The 18,520-nt window shown below is 42.2% G+C and overlaps 1 protein-coding gene and 1 long non-coding RNA gene across 8 annotated transcripts in view; one reads left to right on the forward strand and one right to left on the reverse strand.

Moving 5' to 3' along the window:
- The first annotated feature begins 2,147 nt into the window (after nt 1-2,147).
- On the forward strand, nt 2,148-12,540 carry LOC121816817 (uncharacterized). The gene is made up of 3 exons (XR_006056535.2): nt 2,148-3,141; nt 4,061-4,181; nt 12,228-12,540. It is a non-coding gene; the product is annotated as an uncharacterized LOC121816817 (long non-coding RNA).
- Nucleotides 11,878-18,520, reverse strand: part of SPEF2 (sperm flagellar 2) — a 201,707-nt gene continuing 195,064 nt past the window's right edge. For 3 of the 7 annotated variants that reach the window (XR_009596799.1, XR_006056534.2, XM_042233883.2), the window contains one exon: nt 14,676-18,517. Coding sequence is in view for 3 of the 7 variants with exons in the window: in XM_042233883.2 (XP_042089817.1) it covers nt 18,500-18,517 (18 nt within the window). In the remaining 4 variants the exon portion in view is untranslated. Of the gene's footprint in view, nt 12,284-14,675; nt 18,518-18,520 lie in introns of those variants that run through there. The other 4 variants (XM_027980125.3, XM_012097083.5, XR_003591923.3 and 1 more) reach the window with 3 other exon arrangements.

An 18,520-nucleotide genomic window follows, 5' to 3' on the forward strand; every position in this document is an offset into this window, starting at 1 on the left:
AGATTCTTAACCACTGGACCACCAGAGAAGTCCAGGTTTAATGGTTTTGCCACTGAAATTAAATTAAAATATGTTCTGCATTTTGGAAGGATGAAGGGACTAGTAATCTATATGTTGCTTCATTTCTGAAACAGTTAAAGCATTGCCCTGGATTCTAAAACCAGGACTGTGGCTTGGAAACAATCTTTGATATTATCTGAAAATCTTCAAAACAAAATGCAAGTGTGGCCGTATTTTTTTTTTTTTTCTTTTTCTAGCTGATCTGCCATATGCTTGTTTTAGGTGTCTGTCTGATCGCACTCATATGTGGGTAAGTGGTGGGGAGGAAAAAATAATGTTTCTTAGCTCTGAGGATAAAAAGACCTGAAATTAGATGCACTTCACACACTTTGGTAATCTGCCCCACATTCCACGCCATGATGTGGGATATCTACTGCTAATTTGGTGATTATTTCTTTGGGGGAAAACAAACTTTGCAAAAAAGCAGTTACAGATAAGTGACAACTTCTGTGCTCTATGAAGAGAACCTGATGATACTACTTGGTAAAGACTTCAAGGGGATTTAATCGGTTATGGAGCCTACCCTTCAGAGCTATTGATTTTGGGACTCCCAAACCACATCCTCTCTGGTCATTATTGACATACCAATCATCACTATGATGTTTTCTTTTTTTTTCTGCTGGAAGCAACCAAACTGGAAAGTACCATGTAAACATCAGCAAGCTAAGAAAAGCTTCTTGAACATTCATATGAAAGTAATTTTGAAGTAATTAAGAAGACCAAGTTCTAAGTATATCAGAGACTGCTGTTTTATAATTTATTCCTTCTTGGCTAGAGCCTCAGAATGGCATTGTTGGGTTGAAGACTTCTAATACTCCTAATTTTAATAAATGTTGTCAGATCACTTTACAGAAAGTAATTCATGTTTCTTACCAGGATATATTAGAGTCAATATAATGTTTTAGATACTTGCTGTTCAATGTGTGATCAAGGACCAGCAGCCTTGGCGTTACCTTAAAACTTGTTAGAAGTGCAGAATCTTAGCCCTATTCAAGTTTGACTCAGTCAGAATCTGCATTTTACTAAGATCCCTGGGTGACTCATATATACTTGACCATTTGAAAATTTCTGTTTTTAATCACTTGCAATCTGTGTTAAATTGACAGGGGTTGTATTGATGAAATATCTTCTCTGGAAGGAGAATTAAGAAACTGGTAATGGTAATTGACTCTTGGGTGGAGCATTGTGGGACTGGCATAGAGAACTGAGATGGAAACTTGTTCATCACCATATAGTCTCATCAGCTTTGAACTTTTCCATGTGCATGTATTATCTAAATGAAGAATATTTAAGAACACCTTCTTACAAATTTAACGACTACTTTCCACCCACAAATCTCCAGGGAGATGGTTGCCCAGTGGTTCCACGTTTATTCCTCACACACTCCTGCTGACTTTGTCATGTTAGTGGCCTTCAGTTTAACAGCATGATGGAAAAGAAAAACTTTCCAAGCCACACGACTTGCTTTTTGAGGATATGAAAATGTAATGATGTCAGTGGGGGTTTGTCTGACAAGGGAAACCTCGACAGGGCAGACAGAGTGAGTCAGTGTCATGGGGGTGCCTTTGAACTTTTTCTGTAACCTCCCCATAGTCTGAACTGTGATCATCATCCCAGTGTTCATGTTGCGATAACATACAATTCCCCCACAAGAGAAAATTGCACTTAAAGCTTTGTGACTGATATAACTTCTTGAAATACAAGAATTCTTGGGTTTCTTGTAAATCAGAGAGCTGGCAAGCTGGTTTGGAACATCTCAGTTTCAGAGTTCACACTGGATCTGCTGACACCGGGATGGCTGCAGGTTTCAAGGAGAATGGGAGGCAGCTTCACCTTGGGAGGTTAGAAATGGACCATCCGCACTGCCCTCTTGGTGCTTGGAGTCTTCCTGTGACAAGAATCCCCCTTTTCCTCAATGATCCATTATATACAGTGTAATGTGGTTTTGGGAAATGTTTCATACAGGCTACAGTGAAAATATATGGAAGTGTTAAACAGACTCTGAAGGTTAAAATAAATCAATCTGTTATTAGATTAGATTGATTGATTTTAACCTTCAGAGTCTGTTTACATATACACAATGGAGTATTACTCAGCCATTAAAAAGAATACATTTGAATCAGTTCTAATGAGGTGGATGAAACTAGAGCCGATCATACAGAGTGAAGTAAGCCAGAAAGAAAAACACCAATACAGTATACTAATACATATATATGGAATTTAGAAAGATGGTAATGATAACCCTGTATGCGAGACAGCAAAAGAGACACAGATGTATAGAACAGTCGTTTGGACTCTGCGGGAGAGGGTGAGGGTGGGATGATTTGGGAGAGTGGCATTGAAACATGTATATTATCATATAAGAAATGAATCGCCAGTCTAGGTTCGATGCAGGATACAGGATGCTTGGGGCTGATGCACTGGGATGACCCAGAGAGATGGTATGGGAAGGGAGGTGGGAGGGGGGTTCAGGATGGGGAACACATGTACACCCGTGGTGGATTCATGTTGATGTATGGCAAAACCAATACAGTACTGTAAAGTAAAATAAAATAAAATAAAATTAATCAATCTTTTAAATCTAGTTTCTCCAGATGTCACCACCTTGTGGGTCTAACTGGCTTTATAATAAGCATGGTAATTTAAAGTTCTCTGGCCCTTGAATACACCTACTCTCTTAGGACCACCAGCCTCCTGAAAAATGTTGCCCAGGTATTTTGGAGAACTTTTGGGAGGGTGGTGGTGGTTTTCACATATGCTCACAAGTAAACCAGGTGAGCCACCAAAAGTTTTCCATTTCTTAATTTTCACTGACTTTGGCCCCTTCCTCTGAGCATCACCACTCTTGTCAGGAATTTCTTCCTTTTATTTTTTTCTGCAGACAGTAAGTCCAGGCTTCCCTCATGGCTCAGTCAGTACAGAATCTACCTGCAGTGCAGGAGACCCCAATTTGACTGCTGGGTCAGGAAGATTCGCTGGAGAAGGGATAGGCTACCTACTCTAGTATTCTGGCCTGGAGAATTCAACGGACTATAGCCCATGGGGTCACAAAGAGTTGGACACGACTGAGCGACTTTCACAGTAAGTCCCCTCCATATGCACAAATTCTGTTCTGAGAGTGCATTCATAAGTTCAATTTGTTTGTAAGTTTGACAAGGGTAGCCTGGGTACCCAACTAACAGCTATATAATTCTGTACTGTAATAAGTTTATAATACTTTTCACACAAACAATACATACATGGAAAACAAACACAAAAAATAAGACATATTTAATCTTGGAGTACAGTACCTTTAAAAGTACAGTCATATAGTACAACAGCTGGCCTACAGGGGACTGGCACACATGTTCAAATCTTTGAGAAGTTTGCATCCTTGAAAGTTTGCAACTTGATGGTTTGTAGGTAGGGGACTTACTGTATCTCCTTTGTCCTAGGAGGCATCTGTCTCCAGATGTATCTGGGACACTGGAGCCCTGGCAAGTGTGGGGAGTGGAAGGGGTTGAGGCTGCAGGGTTTTCTTCTGGATGGGAGCAAAGAACTTAGTCTTCTTTTGGTGTTATTCTCCCTTAGAGGCCCTGTGTCCCAGGGTTCTTGTGAAACAGCCCTTTTAGCATGTCCTTACATTTCCCTCTGTCTTGAGTTCATGGCCATTTCACTGTTATTGAATCTAGTTTCTCTAGCTCTTTCTATGTTCCAGGTACATTTTTGCCTTAGGATTTTATCTTCTACAATGGGTTTCTGCCTCCCAGAAACCCAAGTTTATGTTGGGATTTCTGCTCTATCCTCAGTGGAAACTCTAGGTTCATGAGAAACAATGGTTTATTACCAGGACCTTTCTGGGATTTGGGATCTAACTAAGAGGTTTCCATGGCCAAACAGATGCCACCTACTCAATTCTCTAGGAGCTTCTGGGGTAGGGGGCCATCCAGCTGTTCAGTTATGGGCTCCATGGCAAGGCCAGTTCTTCCTACGCTTCAGCCACTTCTCTTGCCCTCTCTAGCATGGAAGTGGAGATGTTCCATCCTGCGTGGGAGAGAACTGCCTCACTGCCTCACAGAGAAGCTAAGGGAGAAGAGACTGTGCTCCGTCCTCCAGGCCCATGATGCTTCAGAGCTGCTGCTGTGTGTTCAGCTCAGTGGTGGGGATGTTTGGTGTTGGTGGGTGGATGTGTGGGTGCTGGGGTGGAGGTGAGGAACCAGAAGATGGGAGGAGAATAGGGGAGTACCTTTGCCCACAGTGCCCCTAAAATTCATAATGAGGTTTTCAAAGGGTGCGTTTTATTTTTATACAGTATTATTTACTTTCCCCAAAGAGTGAAGGTGGTGACAATAAAAGGGGACAGGGTGACTCGGTGGGCATGGAGAATACATCTCCTGACCCTACTTTTCTGTCTTTGGGAATTTCTGTGAAAAGAAGGGGGTACCTTACAAAGAGAGTCTGCAGCCAGTTTCAGGAGAGACCCACAAGCTGTGGTTTCCGGAACGACAGTGTGATCATAATTGATACCTGCGTTGTAGTAATCACCACTTCAGTGGCCTTGTCTGTTCCTAGACATAGGGGGAGGGGTGGCGACAGGAAGCGGTGTTGGTTCTTCCATCTAGATTCAGTCTTGCAGGTGAATTTGAGAGTTAGGTAAGACATGGCTAAACCACCCCCTAATCAAAGGAACTTGTGGGCAAATGCTGGGGAAGATGGCTGGAGGCTTTGCGTGCTTCTTCTCAGACATGCCCTAGTTCACCACCTCCAGGTCTCTTTAAGGCGCAGCCTCATCTATCTCATGCATGTTTCTCTTCCACCATTCCATGTTTAGCATGGATAGGAGATGCAGGCGACAAGAAGATGGGCTGCAGAAAGGGTTGTACCTCTGATCTTGGTCTAGCCATGCACGCCTAGCTTCCCAAAGGGTCAAATGTCTGGTAGCCCAGGCCTTGCAGAAGGACCAGCTGGAGAACCTTGGTCACTTACTGTCTTCCTCCTTCAGGTTATTTTATCTTTTCATCCACATGGTTGGAGTGTCCACACAAGCTGGGTGGGACCGTGTCAAGGTGGCTGTGTATGGTTGGGCAGTTTGTACACTGTGAAAATGCAACCAGCTGAGAGAGAATGGGGCCTGGGCTCTATTAGCCCTGAACTAGGCCTGCCGTGAAGCTGTATCAGGCCACAGGAAGGAATGTCTCCTGCATAGTGCCTGGTGGAGAGTCAGATGAAGGTGCTGTCACGAGTTAGTGGTGGCCCTGGGTAAAGGGTTTAATGGAAACTCTGAAGCGTTGAATTTGGCAGCAATCTCCATTCTTGCTGCCACAACCAATCCTCTGATGTGCTTGGAGAGACTGCCTCTAGGAAACCTGATGGTGGAGAGCTGAGGCCACAGACCACACACATGGCCCACGAGGGTAATCATTCAGCTTATACAAAGTTGGCCCACATAATGTTTTAAACTATTGGAATTAATTGTCAATATTTACAATGCAAGAGATTTTGCATGAGGATCAGAACTCCTGCCTTCCCATGGCACAGCCAGGTGACATGTGGTTGGCAGGCAGTTAGGGTGTGACAGTCCTCAACGTGCTCCGTAGACTCTCCAGCACTGAGGATGAGACTTCATTGATGCTTATCATAGTACTTGTGCTCTGTTTTCTTGTAGTAGAATTAAGAGACAAGTGAAATCTATCCTGGACTGTCTTTGAAAAGCAGGAACATTGAAGGCAGACTAAGAAGCCACTTAAAAATAATTCTGTTGATGTATTTTTTAAATACCTGCCAAGTCCCTCGGGCATTTGTGATTACACCCTGCACTGTCATGTGAAATCATCTCATAAACACATGGTAGAAAAAATTGGAGAAGTTCCTCTAAAGCCCATGCTCCTTCATTGAGCTGTTATATTAAGCGACTAGGCTGACAGAAGCAGCTTGGCTTATCATGATTCCTCTTCAGTGGAGTTCAGGTTGGGAGGTGTGTTTGGGGGATTTGCTTGTCACTCTGATGGCAGTTGGATGGCTTCACCAACTGCATGGACATGAGTTTGAGCAAGCTCTGGGAGTTGGTGATGGACAGGGAAGCTTGGCATGCTGCAGTCCATGGAGTTGCAAAGAGTCAGACACAACTGAGTGACTGAACCGAACTGACCTGTCCCTCTGCTCTCAGTGTTTGTCAGGACGGAGGGTTTTCGCCCTCTTGCTGAGCTGCGGGGCTAGCTGATGAGTGGAACACACAAGACCAGGTCAAGTGTCAGATAGAAAGATACTGTGATCAGATATATGGAATCTAAATGGTGGGGTGGGGAAGGACAGAGAAAATTCGAACATAGGTAAGACAAGCCAGGTGGCCACAAAAAAATCAGGTATCTAGGTCAATGGTGTCAGATTTCATAAGCCAAATCCCCTGATGACCAAGTTCTGTTTGTAGGGAGGTGATGCTCAAAGGGCAGAGGGTTGAAGAGATCAGTCCTTAGCTGAGGGGACCACTGGGAATTTGACACCTGTGTTCATACTTTGTGTTGCCTCTACCTCACCCACACATGGCAGAGAAGTGGTGTGGTCCAAGGGTTAAGGGCAAAGACCCGGAAAACTGATTCCTTCCCTCCCAGGTAGGAATCCTAGCCTCTTAGCTATGTGAGTTTGGTGAGCTCCTTACCCTCTTTGCCCCTTATTTCTCCTGTTTTATAATGAGGATAGGTACATATCTATTTTATAAGGTTACCTATAGATGAGAATTGAGTTAATTCTTAGAAAGTGCTTAGAAGAGTGGCTGGCACATGTCAAATACCCAAGAAGTATTTATTACTACCAGCTTGCTGTCTTTCCACCTACCTTAGGAAAATGCAATATTCAGAAACATGGTTATCAGCTTGGAGGAAGTCACCCTCTGAAAGAAATGAGAGCAGCGTATATTTAGAGTCACTCCATTCAGAAAGGAGATGTGAAGTTCTCCTGGAGAGTGAGAAGCTAGGAGATGGCTTCCTGTTCGGAGCACTCTTCCTGCAGACACTTGTGCAAGACACTTGGCAAAGCCTCTCCTTGATTTACAGGAGCTTTACCATGAAAGGGGCTCAAACGGTGGCGACATGGGTGGGAGAAGACTCAGCCCTCGCCCGCGGGAGGGCATGGCTTGGTTTGCCCTACGCAGAGCACAAGGATGCTGTGGTTTCAGCCTGGTTTGTGGGGGCACAGCCAGGTGAAGCTGCTTCAGACGGAGCTCAGTGTTGCTGTCTCCCTGCGGTTAGCATGAAGTGAGCAAAGACACAACTGCCTGTGCTTGGAGCTCAAGAGCTCGGAGTGCTGCTTTGAGCCCCGTGCGGCCCTTCTGGGGCTTTGAACTGTGGCCACAAGACGCTAGTGGCATCTTTTTCCAGATTTGTTTTGACGCTCGCTCGAAAACAAGATTTCACTCTGTCCTTCTGGCGAGAATCTGACAAGGAGTGTGCTTGTAGATTTGTTTAGCCCTGGCGCAACAGACTCTCTGGTGATGCCTTGAGCAACGCAGGATGCTCTACGTCTGTGCGGAGAAAACTTTGGAGGCAGAAGGAGCCGTTACAACAGGCAATGTAAATTTGTTAGTAAGTCCAGTTTGCCAGCAAAGTAGAAGAGGAGACAGAATAAGGTGCAAAAGGTGTTGGAAGCAGATTTAGGAAATCTTTTGTTTAGACAAAAAAAGGAGTAGGAATGGGGGAGGGGCCTGAAAGAGCCCAGATGGCGGGGGTTGCTGGGCTGATGTGCTTGGAGTTAGACTAGGCTCCCAGTGCTGAAAGGAGCTGATTATAATAGAAGTCCTGGTTCTCATTAGTTTCCAGAGTCATTAGGCCTCTAGCAGATGTACCCTGATGTCAGGCAGCCTCCTTTCTCCAGAGCTGCAGGGGGCCACTTGAAGAGGAAAGCGACCCTCCTTTCACACACACAAACACACACTCAAATAATACTGACAAGATGAAATTGGTTCTCTCCACAGATCTAGAATATGGAACACATAAGATTATAGGAGGGCTTCCTAGGTGGTGCAATGGTCCAGAATCCACATGCCAATGCAGAAGGTCCAAGAGATGTGAATTCGATCCCTGGGTCCAGAAGATACCCTGGTGGAGGAAATGGCAACCTAGTCAAGTATTTTTGCCTGGAGAATCCAATGGGGAGAGGAGGCTGGTGGGATACTGTCCATGGGGTCGCCAAGAGTCAGACACGATGGAGCACGCATCCAAGCAAGATTATGGGAATATCTTTACTGTAAAAAGTTACTCTCCACTTGCTAGAATTTCTGTTAAAGGAGACATTCCTCTTCATTCATTAATCCATTTCATATTTATTGAGTATCTAATATTTATTATCTCATATTAATAAGTATGAGAAATCATGTTGAGGGAAGCTGTGTAAAATTGAGTAGAAAAAGATGATAAGCATAGAGAGATAGATTCTGAATAGCATCCTAAGAAATGTGGAATTTATTTGATAGTAAGGAGTCAGGGTGGAGAAGGTGATGGCACCCCACTCCAGTACGCTTGCCTGGAAAATCCCATTCACGGAGGAGCCTGGTGGGCTGCAGTCTGTGCGGTAGCTAAGAGTCAGACACGACTGAGCAACTTCACTTTCACTTTTCATTTTCATGCATTGGAGAAGGAAATGGAAACCCACTCCAGTGTTCTAGCCTGGAGAATCCCAGGGATGGGGGAGCCTGGTGGGCTGCCGTCTATGGGGTTGCACAGAGTCGGACACGACTGAAGCAACTTAGCAAGCAAGCAAGGAGTCAGGGGGAAGGTTTTAAAGCAAAAATGAGACATGCTTAAGTAAAGATTCAGAAAGATCATTTTGGGAATAATGTAGAGGCTGGGTTTGGATTGAACGATGGAGGCTTTGGGAGAAGATATGAAAATAGGGGGTCAAATGAGTGCTATTTCCAGAGTCTAGAAGAAGGATTCGGAGGGATTTTGAAATAGGGTGGTGAGTGGGCATTGAAAGGAAAGGAGAGATGTTTGTAAGAAGTGATAGGTAGGGGGAGGAGAATGAGAAGGGAAGGATGGAGCCCCAGTTCTGAGAATGGGAATCATCCTTCTGGGAGCTGGAAGTTGGGGTAGTAGAGCTGAGGACCTGATTCAGTAGAAAGAGAACTGCAGTCAGGGTAGGTCAAAGGGGTCAAATTCTAAGTTCCTGTCATAGCCGCCAACTTCCCTGCTTCTTGGTACCCTTCATCTGTCAACACTTCTTGTAATACGGAGCTTGTAGTTTCTCATGGTCAGCTGAAATCTGCCACTAGTATTGGTTCATCCTTGGGGACCACAGAAAAGCCACCTTAGCTGGACATGTTTTCAAATAGTTTGGAGATGGCTCCTTTATCCCTTACATTGGAAGCTTTTCTACTTTAGGCTAAAGCTATAGGGCTTTGAATTTCCTCCCTTCTGAGCATATGTATCAGTTCCTCTGCATAAATAAATGGTGAATATATTCAAGTGTGTGGCTACAAACTGCACACAGAATTGCAGGTGAGGTCTAACCAGCTCTGATCAGAGGAAAATCAGCATCTGCCTTCCTACCACTGATGCTCTGTGGACACCAGATTATTCGGGGGACTCATCACACAGCAAATTAGATTCAATTTACTTGGACTAAAAACCTTCTGCTTTTTATTTTTAAACACTGATAAGTCATACTTCCTCTATCTTGGGCTTGTGCAATTGGCTATTTGTACTCCAGTTGAGCAAACTAGGTAAGACAATGGCTTTGGGGGTTCATATTGGGTTCCTAATCTATGTCTATAATTTACAAGCTTGTGACTTTGGGAAAGTTATATGATCTCTCTAGCTGTCATTTTCATTATGTATAAATGTCCATCTTAAAAGAGTACTTACTTCACAGTTATAAGACTAAATGAGATAATGCCTGTAAAGCATTCATCACTGTGCCTGACTCACAGAAAATTTCAATAGTATTAGCTCTTATTATTTATTGTTACCATTATTGATCTTCTAACTTTGTTATTGGCTCCTCTTTTTCTTATTAAGCATGTGTGTATGTGGGTATGCTCAGCCACGTCCTACTCTTTGCAACTCTTTGGACTACAGCCTGCCGGGCTACACTGTCCGTGGGATTTTTCAGGCAAGAATACTGGAGTGGGTTGCTATTTCCTTCTCCAGGGGAGTTTCCTGACCCAGGGATCAAACTCACATCTCCTGTATTTTAGGCAGATTCTTCACCCACTGAGCCATCGCGGAAGCTTATTAAGCATTATTTAACTCAAATTTCTTCAAACACTGTGTCAACCACAATTATAATTCATATGAATTCTCTCTCTCTTTGGATTTCTTTGTTGATGGTTTGTATCACAGAAGTGAGTAAGACAGACATGGTCAGTTTCTCCTATATCTAACTAGTCCTAGTCCACCGAGGGAGAGGGAAAATGAATAATTCATGTTATGAATTCTGTGTTCATTAAACTCACTCCACCATTACACATTCACTTGTCATTCAGTCCTTATTTGTTTACCTTGTTCCCAAGGATATCACGAAGATGTCATGGATAACCCTGTAAAATGCCACAATGTTACGCAGAGGAGAGCAACCAGGATAAGATTCAGATTCATCTCATAGAAGCAAGAGTTAGAGGACAGAGTATTATTTAGTGCCAAAAAAGAGGAGATAGTATAAATGTAGGTACTGAAGAGGGTGACAGTTTGGTGGGTGAGTTGAATGAGGATGGAGAGAAGGTGGGCCTGGGTGGCATGAACATCCAAGGAGGCCAGTCTTATGTTGACAGGAAATGATCCTGGAAGTAGCTCTTTCAGGCAGCCCATGCTGATACCTCCTTGATCTACAATTTGTGAGAAATGGTAGCCCCCTTTCATGTTTTTCCCATTAATTAATCTAAAATACCAATTTTTGTAAAGAGAAGGAAATGTATCTTTGAAATAAGTGGACATGGACAACTAGGCAAGAAAGAGGAAGCTATCCAGTCAGGGGAAGAAAGAGAAGAGAAACTATGGTTAAGTAGCGGACTTCCCCAGCTTCTGTCTGCCATCATTCATGTTAAATGTGTGGAAACCAATGGAAGTGGTGAAGGAGGCATTTTATGCTTGTACCATAGGTTAACAGTCATTCTGTTTCCTTTGCCATCTTTTGCCCAGCTGATCTCTTCACTGAGACATCACTAGTGCAATATTTATTTTAGAAGAGAACAGCATCAGCTTCCCTTCCTTTTCATAGGAAATGCTATAACATTATTTTTTTAGACAGTTTTAAAATGGGTGATCCCTGGATTTTGTCATCTAACTTACAGCAAAAGTGCAGTGATGTACATCAGAATCATTGCCTGGTAGAAAGGTTGGCTCAGCTGTTCATCATGTGACAGATGGCTTCTTGAAGGCTGGCTTTTCAAGACTGGTGTTCAGGTTGAATGTCCAGAGTCCTGAAATGGATAACCTCCTTTGGGAGATTTAAAATCAAATGAACTCTATAGTTTTGAATTAGTTGAGGACTTGCAGGGGAGCACAGGTTCATCATGGGAGAGGGCAGACGAAACACCAGGGCAGATGAAAAACCATGAGTTTCCCAGGAGGGAGAGTGAAAAGCCTTCCTACCTCAGGGTCCTGAGACCAGGACACGTTTCACCTTTTAAGTGGACAGTATCCTTGTACTATATGGTAGAATTACATTGGAAACTGTCTTCTAACACCTTGACAACAGAATACAAGAGCATATGTTAGAGATGAATTTAATAGGGTTATGTGAAAATACCTGTACTTTAGTTTAAGTTTTTGTTTTTTTTTTCAATGTGGGCTCTGTTAAGATAGGTGAAAAGGTGGTTAAACTAAAGCACATGAAACGAGGACTTAGAAGTTTTAGTTACTTGTAAATTTAATATAAGTCATCAGTTTCTTTTGGTCATCACAGACTCCTGGTGTGTGTGTGTGTGTGTGTATGTGTGTGCGCGTGCACATCCATACACAACGGCTTTGACCCTCTGGGGTGCATTAAGAGGGATGCCATGGTGGTGTATCCAGAAGAGAGAAACCCAGATCAGAGACTTCAGAGACATCTCAGGAAAGCAATTCCTGGGGGACATGGTGATGTGGAAGGCAAAAGCGATACCAGCTGGTTTGAAGATGGCTGGGCATTCACTAGAATTATGAGACATGAAAGGCCCTTGGGGAGATGAACTCCTAGAACATTTTTTCTTTCTCTGGCAGAATCCCACGCAGCCTCTGGTTTGAGTGTGAAGTTCCGCCCTTGCCTGCTCTGGAACCTGCACAAGGCAAGAGCTCTGTTTACTTTCATCTCTGGGTCATCTTCCTCCTCCAGGTCCGCCCAATCCTGATGATGATCGGAGTCTCACCTGGTGGCAAATGCCAACCTGAGAGACCTTTGTGGGGGTTGCTCTCCCACTGTTTAGATGAGATAATGGGCCTCAGGAGGGGAATGCTGCCATTTCCTCCTTCACACTGGGCAAGAACACTATTACAGCAAGAAATTATAAGGAAATAAACAAGGAATTCCTACAGAGCCATTGTCTCCGCTTTTCATTTCTTTCCATTGCAATATAATGTTGCCTTGTCTAGTTCAATCTTTAATAAAAGTGGGTTAGTTGACTGCCTGCATCCTTATCACAATATGTTTTTTGTTTGAATCCTATTTGCAGATACTCTTCCATTTCCTTCTCTAGAATAACTAGAACTACATTTGAACCAACTAAATTGAAATTGTGAAATCTTAGCTGGGTTTCCTCTCCACCTCCCAAGCTTCTGTATCACCACCCCACCCCCATAATCCTGAAGGCAAAAGTTCTGGGAATGGAACTGACAAGAAGCAGATTTAGGCAACACATCACTCTCCAGAAATAGAATACCATTCCCACTGATAATTGAAATCATCTTTGGATCACTCATTGTTTTAGTGACCAATCAAGATGTGATCTGCCTACACATTTTGCACAAGTGTATTCTAATGCAACTTAAAGTTGGCTGTGCTTTTAGTCTTAGGTTCGGGAGCATAGCAATAAAGAAAATTCACAACATCCCTGATTTCATGGAACTTACACCTAGTGGAGTGATAGACAAACGAGAGTAAATGTACAATTTATCAGTTGTTGATAAGTGCAAGGGAAAAAAAATTAAAGTGGGTTTGAGATGTATGGGGATGGTAGGTTATTTCTATTTTGTATTATGTGTTGAGGGAAGGCCTTACTGACAAAGTGTCATTTGAATAAAGGCCTGAAGGAAACTGGGGACAGGTCATGATGATATTTGGGAGAAAATCACTCCAGGCAGAGAGAAAAGCAAGTGCAAAAGCCCTGAGGCAGGTATGCGTCCTCTGTTCCAAAATAACGTGTACTTGTTTCTTATGAAGAGTGAGCTGCGGGGAGAACAGTGGGAAATGAGATCAGAGAGGCAGCAAGGGGTAAGATCCAGGTGAGAACCTGGATGAACCTCTGCACAACATGGGACTCTAATAGAAGGCTAGAGCAATGGGGTGACTTGAAGGCTCCTTCTCCTTGGCTTGGATATGTTGAGTCTGTGATGATGATAAACCATCCAGGTGGTAATCAAGTCCACAGCAAGAGAGAAGTTTGGATTTCGGGGAAAGAAGATGGGAATAGAAATTTCAACTTTGGCCTCATAAAGTCTTGGAAAAGTATGAATCTTCCAGGAATTGACTGTGGATAGAGAAGGCTGAGTGCTGGGGCCTTCAACTCTTAGGGGCTGAATAGAAGAGGTGTGTGTGAGGTCCAGCAAAGATTCTCAGAAGAAGTAGCCAGTGAGGGGACCCAGAAGGGTTTCAAAGAGGCACAGCCACTGAAAAGAGCATTGTTGTTCACTTTGCAGAAATATGGATGGACCTAGAGGTTGTCACACTGAGTGAAGTAAGTCAGACAGAGGAGGAGAAATACTGTATGACACCCCTTATATGTGGAATCTAAAAGAAATTATACAAATGAACTTATTTATAAGACAGAAACAGACTCGCCGACTTAGAGAACGAACTTATGGTTGCCAGAGGGGAAGAGATAGGGAGTTTGGGATGGATATGTACACATTGCTATGCTTAATGGATAACCAACATGGTCCTACTGTATGGCACAGGGCACACTGCTTGATGTGGCAGCCTGGATAGGAGGGGATTTTGAGAGATTATAGATACGTGTGTGTGTATGGCTGAGTCCCTTTGCTGTCCATCTGAAACTGTCACAACATTGTTAATGGCTATATATTAATAAAATAAAAAGCTAAAAAATACAACAAAACAAAATCACTTTCTTGAGATAAGTATCACTGAATTAGATTCACTAATTTACACAAGTAAAGAGCTATCATCGTACATCAATCTCTACAAGACACATGTTCTATTAATAAAGGACTATGAATAGATAACAAGATCATGACTATACCAGAAGCTGAGACAACAGCCTTCTCCTTGACTGGTGAGACACACCTCGGGATTTTACAGAGCAAGAACTATTGACACAAACCGTATGAAGCCATGCTGCCCTGATTTGAGCTTTGGGAGAATTTTTAATGTATCTGCCTAATGCAGATACTTCTCACAGGGACACATCATGATGTATGTGCTTGTTTATTTTTGAAAATATTGTTTTGGTGTCTTCTGTTTTCAGAATCACTTCAAAATGCATTCCTTCTTACTTTGGATTTTGGCTCAGAAATTTAAGGTTTATTACAGAATATTCTTTGAATTAAGGAAGGAAGACTCCCTTTACAGTGCCCCTCCTAGGCTGGTAGGGGCCATTTCTTCACTTACAGTGACAATGTATACAACAAACACCATGTTCACATGAGTTGTTTGGAAGATTCATTGCCACTCCCGTGCCTTCATTTCTTTTCCTCTGTAAGTCTTGAAGGAGACCTCTCTTCATCACTTCCTTGTACATGCTCACTCCTTTGGAGAATTATCTTAACATCCTAAGAGAAGAGATTCAAAGAGAAGTTACAACTCTTAATAAATGAATTAGAAGTAATGATTATTAATAATATGGGCTTTCAATATGTGGCAGGATTAAACAGTGAGTTTTTATTTTTTCCTTTGAAAAAATTGTTCTCTATTTAGTGTGAATACTGCCTTGCAACTTACTAATTTTGCCAATGGAAAGATATTAAAGATCTTAGAGACTTCATTTCCCCATCTAGTAAGATCTAATAATAGAGTTGTCATATTAGAATAATTAGATAACATTTGTAAAAGCAATTACACAGTTCTTGTTTAGTTGCTAAGTCATGTCTGACTCCTTTGTGATCTCCTGGGCTGTAGCCCACCAGGCTCTTCTGTCCATGGAATTCTCCAGGCAAAAATACTGGAATGGGTTGCCATTTCCTTCTCTGGCAATTACAGAGAGTTTGGCACAAAATGGGTAAGACAAAACATTATTTCCCTATTAATCAATAAAAAACAATATTCATCTTCTATTAAAGGAAAATTCTAATGTTAAATTAATCATGTTTACAGATTTGTAGAATTTTAGAACAGCAGATTATTTTGAGGTGGGGAATTATCCCCTTTCTGTTTTCTTTTTTAATATTAGGGATAGAATGATCTGTTTTTTATCCAATTAAAATATCCAACTATGCTGCATTTTAAATCACAGATGTTTATAAAATAAATTTAAGATATTATCACAATGTATTAAGAGAAGGGGTTCAGTTCAGTTCAGTTCAGTCACTCAGTCATGTCCTACTCTTTGCAACCCCATGAATCGCAGCACGCCAGGCCTCTCCATACATTACCAACCGCTGGAGTTCAGTCAAACTCATGTCCATCAAGTCGGTGATGCCATCCAGCCATCTCATCCTCTGTCGTCCCCTTCTCCTCCTGCCCCCAATCCCTCCCAGCATCAGGGTCTTTTCCAATGAGTCAAATCTTCGGATGAGGTGGCCAAAGTGTTGGAGTTTCAGCTTTAGCATCATTCCTTCCAATGAACACCCAGGACTGATGGACTGGTTGGATCTCCTTGCAGTCCAAAGGACTCTCAAGAGTCTTCTCCAACATTGCAGTTCAAAGGCATCAATTCTTTGGCGCTCAGCTTTCTTCACAGTCCAACTCTCACATCCATACATGACCACTGGAAAAACCATAGCCTTGACTAGATGGACCTTTGTTGCCAAAGTAATGTCTCTGCTTTTGAATATACTATCTAGGTTGGTCATAACTTTTCTTCCAAGGAGAAGCGTCTTTTAATTTCATGGCTGCAGTTACCATCTGCAGTGATTTTGGAGCCCCCCCAAATAAAGTCTCACACTGTTTCCACTGTTTCCCCATCTATTTCCCATGAAGTGATGGGATCAGATGGCATGGTCTTAGTTTTCTGAATAGAAGGGGTACTAGCTAGCATAAGGGGAAAATGTAAAATTACATTTATTCAGTTTCCAGTTTTTTTTTTTGTTTGTTTTTTAGGGAACTATTTAAGAGTATAAGTTTCTTTACTTCAGAGCTGAGTTCCAAAAGTTTCTATTTAATTGTAGTCATTTTACTCATGAAAACATGAGTTAGTTCAACATCTGAACAGAGCCCTGCTGAGTGACACCCACATGGCTGTATCAGTCACTGCCAGGAAACATAGTGAATCATTTTCTTGAAGGAGCTTGTTCTTTGAAAATATAGATCTCCCACAGCTGAAGGGCAATCTTGGGCAAGTTAAGTGAAAAAGAACAGCTGCTTGCCATTGACCTTTCTGGTCCTACCCTCCACAGTACTTACTGACAGGTCTTCTTTGCAGAGAATATTATTTTTAACAGCTATTGCTGACTAGTGACTATTTACTTGGGGATTAAGGAATGAGTTGACCTGTGATTATTTGACACTCCATAGCATGGGGGAAAATTATAAGCTCTAGATATTTCAATCAGACTTGGCTAGATTTATGGCTGAAATCAAGGGCCATAATTTTAAGTAACAGTTAGTGGAGAAAAGGCTGAGAGAGTCTAGAAATGTTTGGCATGGGTGCCTTGAAAACACAAAGCACTGAAGCAGCCATTGTATTTTGTTATAAACATAATAGAGGCCGTTGGAGTGTATCTTAAAGTCAGATACCTTGAAGACTGTGTCCCTTCTAGGTACATTTATATTTATAGGTACTTTGGCCTCATGTAATCAGGTCCTGACTCATTTGTTTCTAAGAAATTCTCCTGTGACATTCTGACTTTAACACTGAAAGATTTATTTTTATCTCCTAGTGAATGGAACCCTTAATATTAAGCCTATCCGCTGGATGTACAGGTTTTGTTAAAAGAGACTCATATTTATGCAGCATATGTGTGCATAACAAGAAACTACATTTGGTGAGTTGGTGCAGAAAATCCAATGCCCACTTACATTTGCAAATCTACTTATTGGAGGAAATTGACTTTCTTCACTAATCACCCAGTGATGGTGTCGTCAATGATCTTGTTATATTTAAGCAAAGGATTTTCTTAAGAATTTAGGAAACTTCTTTGAAAATAACCTCTCTATATAAACATCTATGAAAGAAGAAGTCAAATAAATGAGCTTGAATTGCGTAACTATAAAACCCAAAACTAAACATGGATCTTCTGAGTTGGAATTGACCACATGTGGATTCCTGGGACTTTGGTTTGGACTCCCTGTCATCATGACACTCTCCAGTGGAAGTCTCCTTTCTTTCCAGAGAGCAGACACTGAATTTGGCAGATGAAATGCCAGCTTTTAGTTCATCTGTGTAAATTTTGCACTGTTCAGAAATATTTCTTATGCACTGCAACCACCAACAGGCCAGCAGTAATAATAATAGTAATAATAATTACTATGTAGTGTTAGTCACTCAGTTGTGTCTGATTCTTAGCGATCCCATGGGCTATAGCCTGCCAGGCTCCTCTGTCCATGGAATTCTCCAGGCAAGAATACTGGAGTGATCCAGGGGATCTTCCTGACCCAGGAATCAAACCAGGTCCCCTGCATTGCAGGCAGATTCTTTACCATCTGAGCCACCACGGAAGCCCCTACTATGTAGTGAGGGCTTTCTATCTGCCAAGCACGGAGCTAAGCACTTTGTATGGCTTAAGTCATTTAATCTGTACAAGGACCTTGAGAGGCATGTTTGAGAATTAACCTTATTTTATAGATGGGGAAACCAAGGCACCACGCGGGTCACTTGCCCAAGGTCACACAGTTAGTAGCTATGAACCCAATCAACATGGCTCCTGAGTCTGCTCTCCTAACCACAAAGCCAGGCCACTTCTCCACAGGAGCAAAAAATAACACGTATCAAAATAATTACCCAAACTGGCCTTTTTCATATGTATTTTAAAATGTTTGCTAGTTCCAACCATGAATCTTGTAAACACAGAGCTGTTGGGTGACAGCCTTTACTTCCCACTGTTTATAACAGCAAACAACATTTTAACCTGAAAAACCACACTCTAGTTTTTGCTCTACTTATCTTGAAAGATCTTCAAACAACATCACTGTGGTTAAAGTTCATTTTAAAAATGTGATCTATTTACTTGCACATGGATATCTG

This window comes from Ovis aries, chromosome 16 (assembly GCF_016772045.2).
Source record: "Ovis aries strain OAR_USU_Benz2616 breed Rambouillet chromosome 16, ARS-UI_Ramb_v3.0, whole genome shotgun sequence".
Taxonomy (NCBI): Eukaryota; Metazoa; Chordata; class Mammalia; order Artiodactyla; family Bovidae; genus Ovis; species Ovis aries.